General features: G+C 44.7%; 1 protein-coding gene across 1 annotated transcript; it reads right to left on the reverse strand.

Moving 5' to 3' along the window:
* Nucleotides 1–415: 415 nt before the first annotated feature.
* clpp (caseinolytic mitochondrial matrix peptidase proteolytic subunit) lies at nt 416–14399 on the reverse strand. The gene is made up of 7 exons (XM_063902906.1): nt 14286–14399; nt 13024–13125; nt 11817–11888; nt 11638–11734; nt 1921–2108; nt 1725–1830; nt 416–807 (listed from the first exon to the last, which is right to left on the reverse strand). Exons 1-7 carry the CDS (start codon nt 14295–14297, stop codon nt 587–589), a joined length of 798 nt encoding a protein of 265 aa, XP_063758976.1. The 5' UTR covers nt 14298–14399; the 3' UTR covers nt 416–586.
* Nucleotides 14400–18676: the final 4277 nt, after the last annotated feature.

The raw sequence follows: 18676 nt of genomic DNA on the forward strand, positions 1-18676 counted from the left end.
CTTTAAATTATAATTGTCAACCTAACTCCCTTTTGCAAATATATTCCTTTTACTTATGATGACTCAGAGCTATTAATATGGGGAATAATCAGAAGTTATTGCTGACTGAGGATATCTGTGAAGACATCAGCTCCCTCTGTAGACCCAAAAGCCTTTAGCTTCATAACAATACAGAACTATAACATTCATAATATATATCATTTATTTTTGTTCCATTTATTATTCAAGTCATAATACTAACACTCATCAAAATGCATCCTCAACTAAAAGATTATTTCATGGGAAAGTACTAAACTAATCACCTGCCTAAAAGAAGGTGAGGGTTCCTGTGACTGCAGTCACTGATATAAAATATATTGTGTTTCTCTTTTTGTAGAATGACATATTCACTTGAGACGATCATGGAACAAGAAGGTCAAAATGATTCCATTTATTACAAATATGAGTTGAAACGGGTCACACAGGTCCATTATAGTCCTTCCGCCCTCCCCCGACTAACACTGTAACACTAATCATTTCTCTGACTGTACAGGATGTCTGTACATTTGGGGGTCGAGTGCAGAGAAATGACAGCTCTGTTGAGTCATCATGGCTCAGGTTTGTGTGAGGAGGTGGGGTTGGTCCCAGGCAGGGGCTGCTCAGAGGCTGCACACTCTGCATGTGGTGGGGGGCTGGCTGCCGACTCTTTCTGCACCAGCTCGGGCTCATCCTGTCCGGCCTGGGGGGGGTGGACCAGCACCCGGTCGATGATGCCGAAGTCCTGCGCCTCCACCGGGCTCATGTAGCGGTCCCGCTCCATCACCCCCTCTGTGAGGAGAGAAGCTAACAGTTAGCCACATGCTATCAATGATCATTATCAGAGGAGACGTCTCCTCTAAGGGCTGTGCTCCGGTTCCAATATCCTAGAGTCTCTTCTCTCTGTGCCACGATACTTCTTCGCTACATTTCATTTAAAGTTTTAGTCAATGAAAATGTTTTTTATGTACGCACAACTCGTATAGAACTTTTAAATTAAGATGTTTTGATGCGAGTCATACAATCCAACAGTAACTAGTACCTGAAATAGTGAGCAGCTTGACACCAAATGTCCTGGCAGCACATTTATTATCTGTCATTCTTTTAAAAACATTGCACAGTTCCAGCTTTTCTACCATCAAGATTGCTGCTTTTCCTTTTAAACACTTAAATTGACTTTTTTTTTTTTTTGCAATGAGTACGCTTACTCCTAATACTTTAATTACATGTTCCTGATCTTACATAAGTTCTATCCTCAATGCAGTACTTTTACTTGAAATGGAGTATTTTAAGTACTCAGTAAAGCATCCAAAGCTTTCAGCTTCACCGCTGTCCACATGTATTAGCTAAAATAAGCTACACCCTTATTTAAGAAACTCCATTATTATCACTGCTGACAAATCTTAAAAGATATCCTTACATGCACTTTAAAACTACTTTGCACCTACTTACTTTTGATGCGCTGAATCCTGTCTAAAGCTGCATTCATTGTTATATGTTAGATCATAGAAAATACATGAAAATGATCTTTTTAACATAACGTTTTTGAACTTATTTATTTTATTTCCTCTTGTGCTATTTTTATTTCTTTTAATGTCTTGGTATAATGTGTGTTGAATTGTTTAGGGAGCCTGGGAGCTTTGAAAGTAGCGGTAAAATGAACAGCTCTCATAAAGAGTATTTAGGCGCAGTGAGAGGGCAGAGGTTACCGATGGTCTGCAGCAGCTGGCCCGTGTGTTTGGCGTAGATTTGGTTGAGCTGTTTCTTCAGCTTCAGGATCTCCTCAGCCTGGATGGCGATGTCTGTGGCCTGACCCTGAACACATCACAGAGAAACGATCATCTTTACAGACTGTGTCACCCCTCATCTCAGATCAGTATGTGGCAGTTTTGGGGGGCAGCTCACCCTGGTGCCCCCTGAGGGCTGGTGCACCATGATGCGGGCATTGGGCAGTGAATGCCTCATGCCTGACGTCCCGGCTGCCAGCAGCAGGCTGCCCATGCTGGCGGCCTGGCCCACGCACCAGGTGGAGATGGGATTCAGGATGTACTGCATGGTGTCGTAGATGGCCAGGCCTGATGTCACCACACCACCTGGATGGGGGGGTACATGTATTCTCTGTATTTAACTTGTCCTCAGGGGTCCGTGCTCAAGGGGCACCTCGGCAGGGACTATGGTACGGGGCCCTACACTGTCCATCTACTGTGACATGTCTCCATGCTTTAATGTTCAGAAAGCTCTTTATTTTTCTCATACTGCCTGTGCTGCAGCACCTCTTTTCACCCTCTGTCTGAAACCAGAGCCCATTCTGCTCTGATTGGTTAGCTGACCGGATCTGTCGTGATTGGAAACGCTCCTAAGCCTATCACATCCAATGTGTTAGAATGCTAGCCAATAGGGGTGTAACGGTTCACAAACATTTCAGTTCGGTACGTTTTCGGTACAGCAGAAAAAATGATCACAAAACATAACATATTTTGGGGGTTTTTAATTATTATTAAACTGTAAATATTCTCTTAAATAAATACAAAATATAATAAAATAAACTTTAAGGTGCAGCATTTTGAAAATGAACTGTACTGTGCTTCACATCAGCAGCTTGACATTAGGACTTGTTGCCAGCTTGTTCATTCATTGTATTTTCATATTTCTTTTTCAGAAAAATTAACTTGTCCACATTATTTGCAGAAAGGCCAGATATCTGTTGACTGGAATTGTGTTTCCTGGCCTCTTCAACTTCCATTCTGACATTACCTCCTTCCAGTGTTAGCTGTAATGCTTTACAAAAGTTACGGAGTTACAGTAATGTATTACTTTTTGCTGTAACGCAGTAATATAACGCATTACTTCTGAAATTTGGGTAATATAATACCCGTTACAATTCTCAGTAACGCAGTTACAACACATTTTAACCCGAAATGATGTGGTGCTTAGTTTCAAAGAATTCACAAACATCGCGAGACATTCCAACACCAGAGAAATTATTGTGCGGGTAGAATAGTAACTCAGTAAGCCTGTTTCACAATGCAGAGCTGCAGGCTCACAATGCAGAGCTGCAGGAACAGATTCACAATGCAGAGCTGCAGGAACAGATTCACAATGCAGAACTGCAGGAACAGATTCACAATGCAGAGCTGCAGGAACAGATTCACAATGCAGAGCTGCAGGCTCGGAGAAAAGAAAAGAGAAAGACAGGAGTGCGCGCAGGCCAAAGCAACAGAAGGTCGCTTTCTCTGGGTCTGAGTAGTAGCAGAGTGCGAGTTGACAGGTGCTTGTCATCTCCCTTTACAAGCTTCAAAAATGTATTTATCGTGTGAATTTGGCAATAAAAGTTTCATATTCTGAAAGCCAATACTTTGTTTATTTAAACAATAAAACACCTGAACCCAAGTTTTTTTCTATCTGGAGCCATTGCCACTTCTGACTGATTTCTATAGAGCCGGTCACATATTCGTTCGGTACACTTCGGGACACACGTGTACCGAACCGAAGGGCCCTGAAAAGACTCCCTGGATTTTCGTCCTTTTTTTTCAGTTATCTTTCTAATATGGTGAATCTGCCAAACTGAATCCCACTCCACCTGCCAGCTAAGGGGCGGAGACTATAAATAGCCTGCTCACCCTTTAGTTCATCCTTTGCACTCCCTGCCAGCACACCAATTTAACCCTGTGTCCTGAGTTTCCTCCACATATCCTGAAGTGTGCGTCTTCAAGTTAACGTGAGTGGTCAATTCATTGTTTATTGTTTCATTTGTATGCCTTTGTGGTAGTTTTGCTGATCCCTTTGTTCTCAGACATGTGCTAGGAGCCATGTGGGAATTGTTTGTTGCTTGTTTGTTACTTTGCTGTTTAGTTGTGGATTGCGTATCCACACAAAATAATCAAGACCAAAAGGGAAAATAAATACTGGTTCTTGCATTAAACCCTGCCTTCTCCTTGCCTCATTGCATCCTTGCCCTTTGGGTCTTCTGACCGAGACCCTGTCTGCTCGCCACACTCACTCTCCCCGAACCAAATCACCCCTACAGTTCCTTCAATGGTCCTGCGAGCCGGATACTGAGTGAGTGATACCATGGCAGGCAACGGTAAGGAGTCAAGAGAGTTGACGTTGCCAGAGAAGGCCCCCCAAGCTGGAACCAGAAGTGAGGGGACGGTATCCAGACCTACACGAGAGAGACGTCCACCTGACCGCTATGGCTTCCTGGATCCTGATGGGAAACTCTCCAGCCAGCCCAAAAGCCTCCCTCGTCACAGCCAAGCAGCCGTACTGCCGCCTCCACCCCCAGGTGCTGTTGATGTCCAGGCGGATGACCATGAAAACCCTGATCAGACACTGAGAGAGAACACAGCCGCTGAGGAACGAGGAGTGGAGGAGGAAGAGACGACAGTCGAGGAGGAAGAAGAAGAGGACTATGAAGTTACCCACGACTATGTCCAGCTTGAATCAGCAGCTCTTCAGCCCGCTCCACTGCCCGCTCCACTGCCCGCTCCACAGCCAGCTACACAGCCAGCATCTGCTCCGATCCACCTGAGAGATGTGAGACCTGGCAGATCCAGGGGCAAGAGCGACAAGCGTGAGCCACCACCAAGGTCGAAGACGGCCTTCTCTTCTAGCTCCACTTATGCTAGTGGAAGCTCCCGAAGCTCACGCAGGAGCCAACAGGTGGAGCTCACCCCACAACAGGCGGCCATGGTCGATGAGAGGAGGAAACTTGGAGAACTGCAGGAGATACAGCGTCAGATTGAGGAGGAACAAGCTATAGATGAACGGGCACAAGAACTGGATAGGCGAGCACAAGAAGCTTTGAAGGAGAGAGAGAGGATGACCCGGTCTCTTACTCTACAGCGACGACTACGGAAAGTCCGAAGAGAACTGGAAGAGGCTCGATTAATCACATCCTTCACTGGGGATGTAGGAATGACCACAGAACATCCACCCGCTCCGCCAGCTATGTCCAGTGTGAATGACCCACCTCAAGTGCTTGCTCCTTTTTCCCTGAGCTCCAGAGTCCTGGATTCAGCTGAACCTGTTGATCTGTTCTCCGAGCAGCAGGCTCCCCCTGAGGTTCCTCAGACATCGGTCTCCTATCAAGTTCCAGTGAGTGAACAATCTCTTTCGTACCACCACTTACCTCCAGCTGTGAGTCTACCTGTAGATGCTGTGAGTCAAGCAGCAACTTCTGATCCTACTGCTGAGAGTCAAACATTACTTCAGACTTCCAGTCCCGAGCATGCGGCTCCATCACCTCCTTTGTTTCACCACATAGCGCTGACCGCACCTCGTCCGGCCAGGAGTCAGAGGCCTTCAGATCTGGTTCGTGAGAAACCTGCACCTCTTTCCTTGCCTAACCCCATTGAGAGGGTATCAGAGGGCGCTAGTATAATGGAGCTTTTAGTAGCGACTGCCTTTGGCATCCCGAAGCCAAGATTGCCTTATTTTGAGAGCGGAAAGGAAAGTGACTTTGTTCTGCTTACCATGGCGTTGGAGAATCTCTTAGATATCCACGCTCACCTTTCTGAACAGTACAAGTTTCAGGTCCTTATGGATCACTTGAGGCTGCCAAGTGCATACAAACTGGCAAAGTCCTATATGCACGCCTCAACTCCCTACACTTCCGCTCTTGCTGCCCTTAAGGCAAAGTATGGCCAGCCACGGCAGTTGGTCCAAAGTGAAATAGCTAGCATCCTCAATTCACCACCTGTCAGACTTGGTGACAGCAACGCTTTCCAGGACTTCGCTCTTTCTGTACATTCATTGATTGGCATGCTGAGGTCAGTGGAAGGTGCAGACGGAAGTGAGTTACGGTGTGGCTCTCACGTAGACAGGCTTCTTGCCAAGCTCCCCATTCAAACCCGAGACAGTTTCATTGAGCACTGTTTGCTTCGTGGCATCTTGAAAGAGGGTTCAGAACAATCATACACCTTGGAAGATTTTTCAGCATGGCTCAAGGTTAAAGCCCGGGCCAAGAGTATTGCCCAACAAGTCTCGGGACCTGCGTCAGTGGAGAGACGAGAGCCAGTCCAGAAGAACCTGGGGAGAAGGGCGACGCCGACCACGATGTACCTGAGCAACACCGCCACTGTGGAGAGCCAGCCTGATGTTCAACCAAGCCATGGAAGGGGGATGACAATCCATGGGAAACCCAAGTTCCAACCTTTTTGTCCATACTGTAACAACAAGGAACACTTCCTGGGAACTTGCCCGAAAGTTAAAGAATTTAGCCCGTCACAACTGAGAACCTGGATAGAGAGGAATGATCGTTGCTACAGATGTGCCCGCTGTCATAAGCCAGATAATTGCACCCTCAAAAAGCCTTGCAATGTCTGCAAAGAGTTGCATCTCACCATCCTGCATAACATCATACCTCAACCGTCAACATCTAAAGGCCCCCATGGCTCAGAGAAATCAGCAACGGGAAACACCCTCAATCTGCTCGTCCGTGCACCTTGTTCTGCAGACACTCTGTACATGGATCAGCCAAACAGATCTCCCCGTGTGATGTTGAAGGTAGTCCCAATTTTCTTGATCAATGGCCGGCAGAGGCTGAAGACATATGCCATACTTGACGATGGTTCAGAAAGAACGATCATCCTAACCTCTGCAGTGTCCCAGCTGCAACTAAAAGGACCAGAAGAGGTCCTGAATCTCAGAACTGTGCGTCATGAGGTGATTCCCATAAGTGGTGAGACAATCTCCTGTTCAATCTCCCCAGTGAGCCAGAAGAAAATCAAATTCCTTATAGCCAATGCCTTTACTGCTCCTGTCCTCAACTTGGCTGAGCATTCCTGTCCCGCCTCTGACCTGCAGAGGGAGTATTCCCACTTACGAGGCCTACCCTTACCGGACTTTGTCCAAGCCCGGCCGCTGATCCTGATAGGCTCAGATCATTCCCACTTGTTGGTGCCCAAAGAGCCTGTCCACATGGGACCTTATGGGGGACCCATCGCCGTCCATACTGCCTTGGGTTGGGCTGTTCAGGGCCCAGCCAATGCCTTACCTCGACTTCAGACTTCTGATGTACAAGCCTTGTTCACACTCTGCAACACTGTATCCTGCCCAGCTACTGCTGAGTTGATGGAGAATGTGGAGAGACTGTGGAGACTCGATTCCTTTCCACACCGTAAGGAGAAGGAAGTAACCCGCTCTAAGCAGGATCATTATTGCCTGGAGCTGCTCGAGACGAAAACTGCAGTGAAAGAAGCAGGTGGAGTGTCTCGATATGCTACCCCATTGCTCAGAGCACCGAACAGTCCACGGCTAACCTCTTCAACCCATAACTTGTTGCCATGGCTGCGAGGAACTGAACGCAGGTTGAAGAAGGACCCTGAGCTCATGGAGATCTGCAACCAGGAGATCCTGAAACTGGTCGAGATGGAGTATGTGAAGGAGGTGGATCCCAAAGATGATCAGCCAGGTTCAGAATCTTGGTATGTTCCACATCACATCATCAGACAAGCGAGTGGAAAACACCGGCTGGTGTTCAACTGCTCTTTCCAGCTTCATGGCCTGAATCTGAATCGCAGCCTTCTTCCTGGTCCAACTCTGCATCCCTCTCTTCTTGGCGTGCTCCTCCGTTTCCGTGAGCACAGCGTGGCCATCAGTGGTGACATAAAATCTATGTTCCACCAAGTTCATCTACTCCCTGCTGACAGGCCACTGCTAAGATTCCTCTGGCGAGCTATGGCTCAAGATACCTACCCAAAGACCTATGAGTGGCAGGTGTTACCTTTCGGTACAACTTGTAGTCCTTGTTGCGCCATTTATGCCCTGCAGCGTCAAGCCAAAGAGCACCCAGAGAGTGATGAGGGAGTGATGAACTCAGTGTTGAGGGCATTCTATGTCGACAACTGCCTGCAAAGCTTCCCTTCTTCGGCCACAGCCAAAGCACTTCTGGACAAACTTCGTTCCACACTGTCTCGCGGGGGATTCGAAATTCGCCAATGGGCGAGTAATGACTCCCGCGTTGTCGAACATCTCCCTCCAGAGGCAAGATCTGCTAGCACGGACTTGTGGCTCTCTCAAGCTGGCATTGACCCCCAGGAATCCACCTTAGGTTTGCGCTGGAGCTGCCTTCCTGATAGCCTGGGATACAAACACCGTGTGACACCCATCAAGATTCCCACACTCCGCCTAATCTATCGCACTCTGGCCAGTCAATACGACCCCTTAGGGTATATCTTACCTTATACCACCAGGGCCAAAGTGCTGGTTCAGGACTTGTGGAAGACCAAACGAGGCTGGGATGACCCCATCATTCCATCTGAACTGGTTGACCGATGGCTGAAGTGGGAACAGGAACTGGCTGACCTCTCAAGCATCAGACTGCCTCGCTGCTATGTGCCCTCTTGTGCTGACCAGTCAGGTGTACACAGAGAGCTGCATGTTTTCTGTGATGCCTCAGAAAGGGCCTATGGCACTGTGGTCTACTTACGTGTCCATGACAGCCAAGATCATGTTCATGTGGCATTCGTCATGGCCCGCTCCAGGGTGTCACCAAAGAGACAGTTGTCAATGCCTCGACTTGAACTGAGCGCGGCCTTGGTAGGGGCGCAGTTGGCCACTACCTTGAAGTCTGAACTTACCTTGTCATTGGCCCGAACCATCCTTTGGAGTGACTCCACCACAGTGCTGACCTGGTTGAAGTCAGAGTCGTGCCACTACAAGGTCTTTGTTGGCACTCGAATCGCAGAGATCCAAGAACTCACAGACTCAGATGACTGGAGGTATGTGGACAGTCCAAACAACCCAGCTGATGACCTGACCCGAGGCAAGACACTGCGTGACCTGGCGCAACCTAGCTGCTGGACGGACGGACCTGCCTTCCTTCAGCACCCTGAGACTTGCTGGCCTGTTGCTCCAGGTGTTTCCCACACCTCATCCCTCACAGACAGCACAGAACTGAGGAAGGCTGCTACGTGCCTGAATGTTTCTGCTGCCCCCAGTGTATTGCCGAATGCCTCTAAGCATCAAAGCTGGAGTGACCTCATCACCGCTACTGACCAAACATTGACTCAATCCGACAAAGTGACCGAAGGTGCAGCAGCGGAAACCTTCATTCTACAACAAGCCCAGGAGTCATGCTTCCCTGAAGAACTCAGCGCTCTCCGTAAAGGAAAGCCTCTCTCTAGGCAAAGTAGTCTACTTCAACTCTCTCCTGAGCTTGATCCAGATGTTGGGCTGATGCGGGTAGGAGGAAGACTACGCAGGTCCCAGGACCTAGACCCAGACATCATCCACCCAATCATTCTGGACCCAAAGCATCCCACTACGCAGCTCATCATTAAGCACTATGACGAGTCCCTGCTGCATCCGGGGCCAGAGAGGGTCTTTGGAGAGTTGAGACGCAAGTATTGGATCCTGGGAGGAAGACCAGCCATCCGTAAACATCAGCACAGTTGCAGAGAGTGTCAGAGGTGGAAATCCTCTCCTGAAGTGCCCAAGATGGCTGATCTGCCCCCGGCAAGGCTGCGTCTCTTCAAACCACCATTCTGGTCCACTGGTGTAGACTGTTTTGGACCCTTTATCATTCACCATGGCCGTAGAACAGAGAAGCGATGGGGAATTATCTTTAAATGCTTAACCACTCGTTGCTTACATCTGGATTTGCTTGGAAGCATGGATGTCGATGCCTTTCTCCTAGCACTCCGTCGTTTCATCTCCCGTCGTGGCAAGCCCTTTGAGATCTGGGCGGACAGGGGAACAAACTTCCGTGCTGGGGACAGGGAGTTGAATCAATGTTTCCAGGCCATGGAACCCAAGCTTCAGGAACACTTGGCCAATCAGCAGATTTCCTTCAACTTCAATCCGCCATGTTCTCCACACTTTGGAGGAGTCTGGGAGCGCGAAATCAGATCAGTCAAGAACGCCCTACGAGTGATCCTCGGGAATCAGACCACTTCTGAAGCTGTCCTTCACACTGTCCTGGTTGAGGTAGAAGGCATTATGAATTCAAAGCCTTTAGGCTATCTTTCATCTTCTGCCAGTGATCCTGATCCGGTCACTCCCAACTTGCTGCTGATGGGGCGGCGGGACGCCTCCCTGCCACAAGCCATCTTTGCCAACAGCAAGCTCCTTGGGCGAAGGAAGTGGCGTCATAGCCAGATGTTGGCGGACCATTTCTGGACACGGTTCATTCGTGACTACTTGCCTAACCTACAACCCAGAGGAAAGTGGCTGAGGGAAGTCCAGAATCTGGAAGTAGGGAAGACTGTTCTGATCCTTGACCCCCAACTGCCGCGGGCCTCTTGGCCAACAGGTCGAGTAACAGCTGTCATGGCCGGTAGAGACGGACGTGTTCGGTCCGTTGACGTCCAGGTCGGCCGTCAAACCTACACCAGACCAGTGTGTCGTCTGATGGTGCTTCCAGAGTTGGAAGAAGAGTGAGTCTTTCTTTCAGGAGGAATTGATCCCAATTCCGGGGCGGCTATGAAAAGACTCCCTGGATTTTCGTCCTTTTTTTTCAGTTATCTTTCTAATATGGTGAATCTGCCAAACTGAATCCCACTCCACCTGCCAGCTAAGGGGCGGAGACTATAAATAGCCTGCTCACCCTTTAGTTCATCCTTTGCACTCCCTGCCAGCACACCAATTTAACCCTGTGTCCTGAGTTTCCTCCACATATCCTGAAGTGTGCGTCTTCAAGTTAACGTGAGTGGTCAATTCATTGTTTATTGTTTCATTTGTATGCCTTTGTGGTAGTTTTGCTGATCCCTTTGTTCTCAGACATGTGCTAGGAGCCATGTGGGAATTGTTTGTTGCTTGTTTGTTACTTTGCTGTTTAGTTGTGGATTGCGTATCCACACAAAATAATCAAGACCAAAAGGGAAAATAAATACTGGTTCTTGCATTAAACCCTGCCTTCTCCTTGCCTCATTGCATCCTTGCCCTTTGGGTCTTCTGACCGAGACCCTGTCTGCTCGCCACACTCACTCTCCCCGAACCAAATCACCCCTACAGTTCCTTCAGGCCCTACCGAATATTTTCGGTACGAATACGTATACCGTTACACCCCTCCTCGCCAATAGAAGCGCGAGGGGTACTTAGTGATGTCACTATGTATGAGAAGACTGCAGCATTATCAGTTTTCTGGTTCTACTATTTATAGGTATGGGTCTGGGTAAAATGAACATATTTTTATTTTATTTTATTTTAAATGGTTTTATTTTTAGACACTGGAATGGAATGGCTGCCATACATGTAGAGATTTAAGAACATTTTGGAGTGGTCTCTTAATTTTCTCCAGAGCTGTATATAACACAGTACAGGAAAACCCCGAAAAGCACAACAGGGCCCCTTTAAGTTCTTAAAGTCAATTGTTTGTTAAAAGATGAATCATCAGCAAAATGTCATGATCGTGGCAAACATGAAGACAATTACAGAAATAAAATGTAAAAAAGGAGCAATCTATAATGCCTGGCCACCTGCTTCAAACTAATTGAAGCGAGCATTTCACCTCTACTACTCGATCCACACAATCAGATCAACAGTTTAAAAAAATCCTTTACGTTAAGAAAACCAAAAAGGGGAAAATAATCTCAAAGCAAAAGGATGGCAAAGCAACAAGAACAAAAATAGTTACATTTTCAATATCTGCCATGCTGGGTTTAATGCTGTGTGTCTTACCCGGACTGTTGATGTACATGTGGATGGGTTTGTTGTTGCTTTCTGACTGTAAGAAGAGCAGCTGCGCGATAACCACGCTGGCTACAGTGTCATCGATCTAAGGGATGAGGCAGAGAGACCAATCAGAATCACTTTGTAAACATGTCAAAATAAAAGTTCCCATCTAGGGAGACACTCACAGGACCCATTACACAGATGATCCTCTCTCTCAGGAGGCGCGAGTAGATGTCGTATGCTCTTTCTCCTCTCCCCTGAAAAAAATAACAACAAAATTAAGAAAAGTTTATAAATGACCAACGAAACCAGTCTATGTACGTGCACTGCTTGCAGTTGGTTGAAACCTGCTTGAATCCCTTCTAGTTATAATATGATCCAACGACTGGAGGCATAGACTAACTTTGCATTCAATGATGCTCTGACTCTAAAGTGTCCTCTTTGTTTATATCTCTTCCCACTAAACTAGCTGGGTTGATATTTTATAATGTTATGAGAAGAGCTGTGAATCGACCTACGCAATAATAACGCAGCTATGTAAAGATTAGTTGCAGTAGTGTCTACCTGTGGGAGAATAAAGCCCCCCCCCCCCCCCCCTGTCCGTCTTACAATCATAGACTGTTTATCAATGGCCATTTTCAGTTTGCTTTGTTCACATAGTGAGCCTGTCATGCATGCATGTGACTCTAAGTGCATATTACAGCATGTTACTGCCTGTTAGTGCATGTCACTGTTAGTGCTTGTTAGTGCATTGTATTGCATGTTAACATACAGTATGTTACTACATGTTAGCATATGTTAGTGTTACTGCTTGTTAACTGCTTGTTAGTGCATGTATTGCATTTATTATAAGTAGATGTAACTATAGGTTAGTGTATGATGAATTGTTGTTGCATCATAGCTTATGTAACTACATGTTAGTGTATGGTAATGCATGGTGTTACATGTTAGCATATGTAACTTCATGTTAGTGCATGTTAGCATATGTAACTTGATGTTAGCCATAGATGTTAGCATATGTAACTTGATGTTAGCCATAGATGTTAGCATATGTAACTTGATGTTAGCCATAGATGTTGTTAGCACATGTAAATAAATGTTAGCATATGTAACTACTTGTTACTGCATGTTTGTGGTTTGCTTTCGTCCCCCCCCTTATTATTTTTAACAAGCATAGCGACAGTTTGAGAGCAAGGTCTGTAAAGTGTCTGTCACTGCTCATGCTAAATACACAGCCCATCTCCTGTCCCAGAGCAGGGATATTCTTGACTTGTTGCGAGTAGATATCTAAGTAGTGTTCTGAGTGTATCCACAGAGAGAGGCTGCTCTTACGTTGTGAGTCTGCATAGAGCAGCATTAACACAGCTCAGCACTGAAAGGCAGCCCACTCACCGTCTGCTCCACCACTATGGGGATGAGCGGACTCCTCCATGCAGGACTGTGATGGATGGACCTGCTGTGTTTCAGCGTCAAGCCTCCTATGTGAAGCACTCTCTGAAAGAAAGACACACACACACAAACACACACACACACACACACACACACACACACACACACACACACACACACACACACACACACACACACACACACACACACACACACACAGGTAAAGCATGGTTTAAAGTAACTAAGTACATTTACTCAAGTACTGTACTTAACTACCACAACCATCATAGCATTTAATGTCTTTTATATGTACTAAGTAACAAGTAACTGTGAGTGTTCAATACACGTCGGGAAGAAGAGAGTACAATATTTGAGTCTGAATTGTAGTGGGGTATAAGTATAAAGTATCTCTAAATGGAAATACTCAAGGAAATTACAATACTTGACTAAATATATTTAGTTACTTTCCACCACTGAGTTAATGAGTTATTGTATTGGATAGCGACTACAGAGATTAACTCAAGTACTGCACTTAAATACAGTTTAAGGTACTTGTATTTTACATCAGTATTTCAAGTTTTAAGTACTGTGTATTTCTACTCCACTCCAAGTCAGAGGTAAATGGTGTACTTTTACTCCACTACATTTATTTAATCCCTTCAGTTACTTTACAGATCTGGATTACTGATGGTAAATATAATCAGCCCTTAAATCAGACTTTAGTTCACCTGGAGTAAATGCAGCAGCTACCCTGCAGTATACAAAGCCATTCAAACTAGCTGCACCTTTACCAGCTCTGAGAACACTTTAATGATCAATAATTATAAAACATATCAGAGATATTATTCTGAAATGGACCAATCAAACAATGACTACTTTTACTGTCGCCACTTTAAGTATATGCTGAGACTAATACAGTTTGCACTTATACTTAAGTAACATTGGCATTGCAGGACATGTAACACAGCATTACTGCAATGTGGTGATTCTACTTTTACTCCAGTGCAAGATCTGAGTAATTCTTCCACCTCAGCATGTAAACATAAAACTATGAAGCTAACAATTAAAGAAGAGGTCATGCAGCTGACAGGTAAACATGATATTGGAGCTGACATGTTGGGATGCTCTGAAGTGATGTAACACTAACAGCTACCTTCAGCTAGCTAACAGCCTGAATCATGCGTGGTAACACCCCAGCCCTGTGGTCGGATATATTAAAGCACGTCACAGTGAGACCCTGAAAAAAAACTGCGACATGTACTCACCCGTAACAGCATTTTGAAGCCTTTCACGTTTCTGACCCCTCTGTATGTGACCCCCAGATTACCCGGAAACTACTACCACTTGGCTCTTGAACCAAAGAACTACTGACATCGCTGTACCAACTGTGAAGGTGCAGCATAGCGCCCCCTGCTGTATCGGAGTGATAGACTCCTAACATTACTGTACCGGCTAAAGTTGAACATAGTTTAGCCTTAAACTATAATATAAACTATGAATAGTATTAGCATCAACATATTCTTAAAGTACCAAAAGTAAAACGGCTAGTTAATGCTGATTGGCCCATTTCAGAATAATATATATTATATGTTTTGAAAAGCTGGTAAAGGTGCAGCTAGTTTGAATGACTTTGTATACTCAGGTGGAGTAGAAGTACAAAAAAAGGAAATACTCAAGTCAAGTACAAGTCCCTCATAATTTGACTTGAGTACAGTACTTGAGGACTAAGTTACATTACACCACTGGATGTTAACTATGAATACAAATAACATGTATAGTTAAAAGCGTGCTACGTCCACAAATGCTGTCTCCTTCAGATTCCAGGGAGCACAGGTGTAAATTGAGGTGTAGGAAGTTGAGCAAACTGTTTACCTGTCTCAATTTGGTCAACGTGTCGACTTAGATGAAGCTGAAGCTGAGGTGGGAGAATTACTCAGATCTTACACTAAAGTAAAGTAGAACTACCAAGAGCAGGGAATACTATGTTACAAGTAAAACTTCAAAATGTTACTTAAGTAAAAGTAGAAAACACCTAAAGTACCAAAAGTACTCATCCTGCAGATTTCAACATTATATATATATCATATGTTGGGAATTTAATCCTGGTCTATCTTAAAGTGCTGATCCTATTTTTTAAGATTCATCTGCAGACTAATTAAAGGTACTACATAAACTACAAAGTAGCATAACATTGCACCTATCTACTTTACAATTACCTCAAAATGTTACTAAAGTACAGTACTTGAGTAAATGTACTTAGTTATTTAACACCACTGTTCAACCCCAAGGTAAGCCTGACGGGTCACTTATTTTAACGCCTCATCACATATAGTATAGTTTTTAAGGTTTGGGTTTCTTGATCTGCTAGTATGTAGTATTTAGCGCTTGCACTAGCTTTGAAGCACATTTCAAGTGTCAACCCATTCCTAGAGTCAGGTCACCTTGTATAAGAAGTGCATTCAAATTTCCCCACAGGGATTAATAAAGATACATCTTATCTTATCTTATTCCTTTTTATGAATTGGGGCAGGACAAAGGTAAACAAACATTAATATAGCCACTGTAGGCAGTCAAATAAAAGCATCAAGGGACTAAACATGGGAAGAAACACTTTGAAATAATTGGTAATCAAATTACTAGTAAATTATTTCTCGGCCCACACAAAACCCAAGTGATCAGGTGAAAGCAGTCCGGGGAATCCAGTGGTGTCTAAGTAGATTTACTCAAGTATACTTTAATTTGTTGGTACTTGTAATTTAGTTGAAGTCTTTTCTTTTTTTTTTGGTATTGTCTTTTTTGTTGTTTTTTCAGAAAAAGAAAGACATACATACCAATACAGCCTGCTAAATACATCACATATCAAAATGTCAAAGTACCACAGCAAGCTACACCATAGACAGGACAAAAACAGAAAAGACGGACAAAGGGAATGGTACAGAGGTAGAGCATCCTCCATGATATACAGTACATGATACGCAGTATGCAAACCATCCTGCACCTATCAGGATACAACACCTTATATTTATACATCAAATACATAGTACATCATATTGTTGCTTCATTTTTGTTCTTTTGAATTATTTGAAAGGGTGCAGCACTTCAAGTCGCTGCCACAAAGGGGCCCCATATTTTCATGTAAATATCTATTCTATCCCTCATCTTATAACATACTCTTTCATAGGAGGAGATTTTGGCTATTTCATCCATCCATTAAGGGATATATCCCCTTTAGTTTTCCAGTGTTGCAACACTATCCTACATCCAGTAATAAGGGCTATTCTGCACCATGAGATCTGGTAGGCATTCAGACCACTTTCCTTTGGTACCATACCTAGCATACAAAGCATTGGTCCCTGTACCAGAGAGGAAGCCATCACCATATTAATGAAGGCAATAATCTTTGACCATAAGATATCAATCATGGGGCATGAATATAACATGTGTAAGAGAGTGCCACATACAGCATCACATCTCCAACACAAGTCGGAGTCTCTGAGTCCTAGCCTTGCCATTTTACTGGGGGTCCAGTATGTTCTATTGATGATTTTATAATTAATCAGAAGTGTCTGCATTTCCCCTGAAACTTTAAACCATGACCCAATAATTTCCCCCCATGTTTCACCAGTTATCTCTTCCCCTATGTCCTTCTCCCAGCATCTCTTAAGGCCTGCACATTTGGGTGCATGAGAGTCCCTCAGAAGGTTATAAAAGCATGATGTTTTAGTTTTTAAGTGCCAACCTCTTTCTAGCCTGTCCTGTATCTGTTTTTGAAATAAGTGGTAATTGTCTAAGGCGTGTCAGGATACAACTCCGTAGCTGCAGATACTTCCAAAAATCCCTACTTGGGAGTCTATACTTTTTCCTTAATTGTTTGAAGGACATAAGTTGATCTCCATCAAATAGATCCCCAATATAAACAATTCCCAATTTCAACCACCCAGCCCAGTAAAATGTTTTTTGCCTATTTTCAAATTTGTGTTATGCCATAATGACGTTTTACAAGTAAAAGCAGGGTTTGAGCCCGTGATCTTGCGGTTCTCCATGTTTCCTGTGAGAAGGCGAAAACTGGGTTATCATAAGGGGTGACCCCATTTGTTTGCGTAATAAAAGCATGGATAGGGTAAGGGTTTAAAAGGTGTCTTTCGATAGACACCCACATTGGGGCTTGTCCAGCTGTCATATATATTTTTGATAACTGTTTCAAACAAAACGCATAGTGATACCAATCTATATGGGGAAGGCCTATGCCACCGTCCTCTATGGCTGCATAAAGCTTTGTTCGATTTATATATGTTTTTTTGCCATCCCATAGAAATTTTCTATACAACTTCATTATATTTCATTAGCGCATTACGTGGCAAGCTCAAAGGTAGCACATAACTTAAATAGTTAATTTTAGGAACCATTACCATCTCTAAAATATTGATTTCCCCCAAGAGCGATAACCCCAGCTTGGTCCAATTTTGTAAAATAGGCTCTATTTTCTCAACTAATGGGATTAGGTTGTTCGTCATTATGTCTTCCAGCCGTGAAGTGAGCTTGATACCCAGATACGTTAGACCAGATGGCCGCCATGCCAATCGCCATCCCTATCTAATACTAGGTGGGCAGAGTCTCGATAGGGGCATTGCCTCAGACTTCGACCAGTTTATTTTGTAACCTGACATGTCTGAGAAGGAGTTGATCAAGTTGAAGATGTGAGGCACCGTTGTTGCGGGGCTTCTGTATAGTATCAAAACGTCATCCGCATACATGAGCAGCTTATGTTCCTCTCCACCAGCCTTTATGCCCACTATGTTGTCATTTTGCCTTATAGCAATTGCTAATGGTTCAAGTACCAGTGCGAAGATTAAGGGAGATAAAGGACAGCCCTGCCTTGTCCCTCTATGAAGCTCAAAAGGGGGGGGATTTCCTGCCATTCGTCACCACAGATGCTTTAGGATTTTGATATAATAATTTGACCCATTTAATAAACGATGCACCAAGGCCAAATTTCTCCAGTGTCTGGAAAAGGAACTTCCACTCTACCCTGTCAAATACTTTCTCAGCATCAAGTGAGAGAGCTACAGTTATATCAGGTTCAGTTCCAGCTCGCCACATGAGATGAAGCAACCTGCGGAGATTGTCAGACGATGTCCTATTTTTAATAAAGCCCACTTGGTCTGGGTGGATAAGTTTTGGTAAACAACCCTCCAGTCTACACGCCAAAATCTTGGACAGTATTTTAGCATCAACATTAATCAGTGATATGGGTCAGTAGCTACCACATTGTTGTGGGTCCCTACCTTTTTTATGAATCAGAGTGATTAAAGCAGTTTGCATACTGTCTGGAAGGGATCCCCACTCCAACGCATCTCTAAAAACTCCCAAGTAGTCTTGGGGCAAGTAAATCTGAGAAGGCTTTATAAAAATCAGCTGGGAAGCCGTCCTCACCCGGGGATTTACCATTCAGTAAGTCTTTTATGGCCTTTTTAACCTCTTCTAATGTAATGTCCGTTCCAATATCACCCCGTTTGCGGTCTGACAAGGTCGGACATCTTACCTTAGATAGAAAATATCTTATATTCTGACACTCAGGGTTGTCTACGGTGGCCCTGAGAGGCCAGGGCACTGCAAATAAAAAAAACCTGCTGCAAATAAAAAAGCCATGCTGCAA

The sequence above is a fragment of the Eleginops maclovinus genome, chromosome 16, assembly GCF_036324505.1.
Source record: "Eleginops maclovinus isolate JMC-PN-2008 ecotype Puerto Natales chromosome 16, JC_Emac_rtc_rv5, whole genome shotgun sequence".
Classification (NCBI taxonomy): Eukaryota; Metazoa; Chordata; class Actinopteri; order Perciformes; family Eleginopidae; genus Eleginops; species Eleginops maclovinus.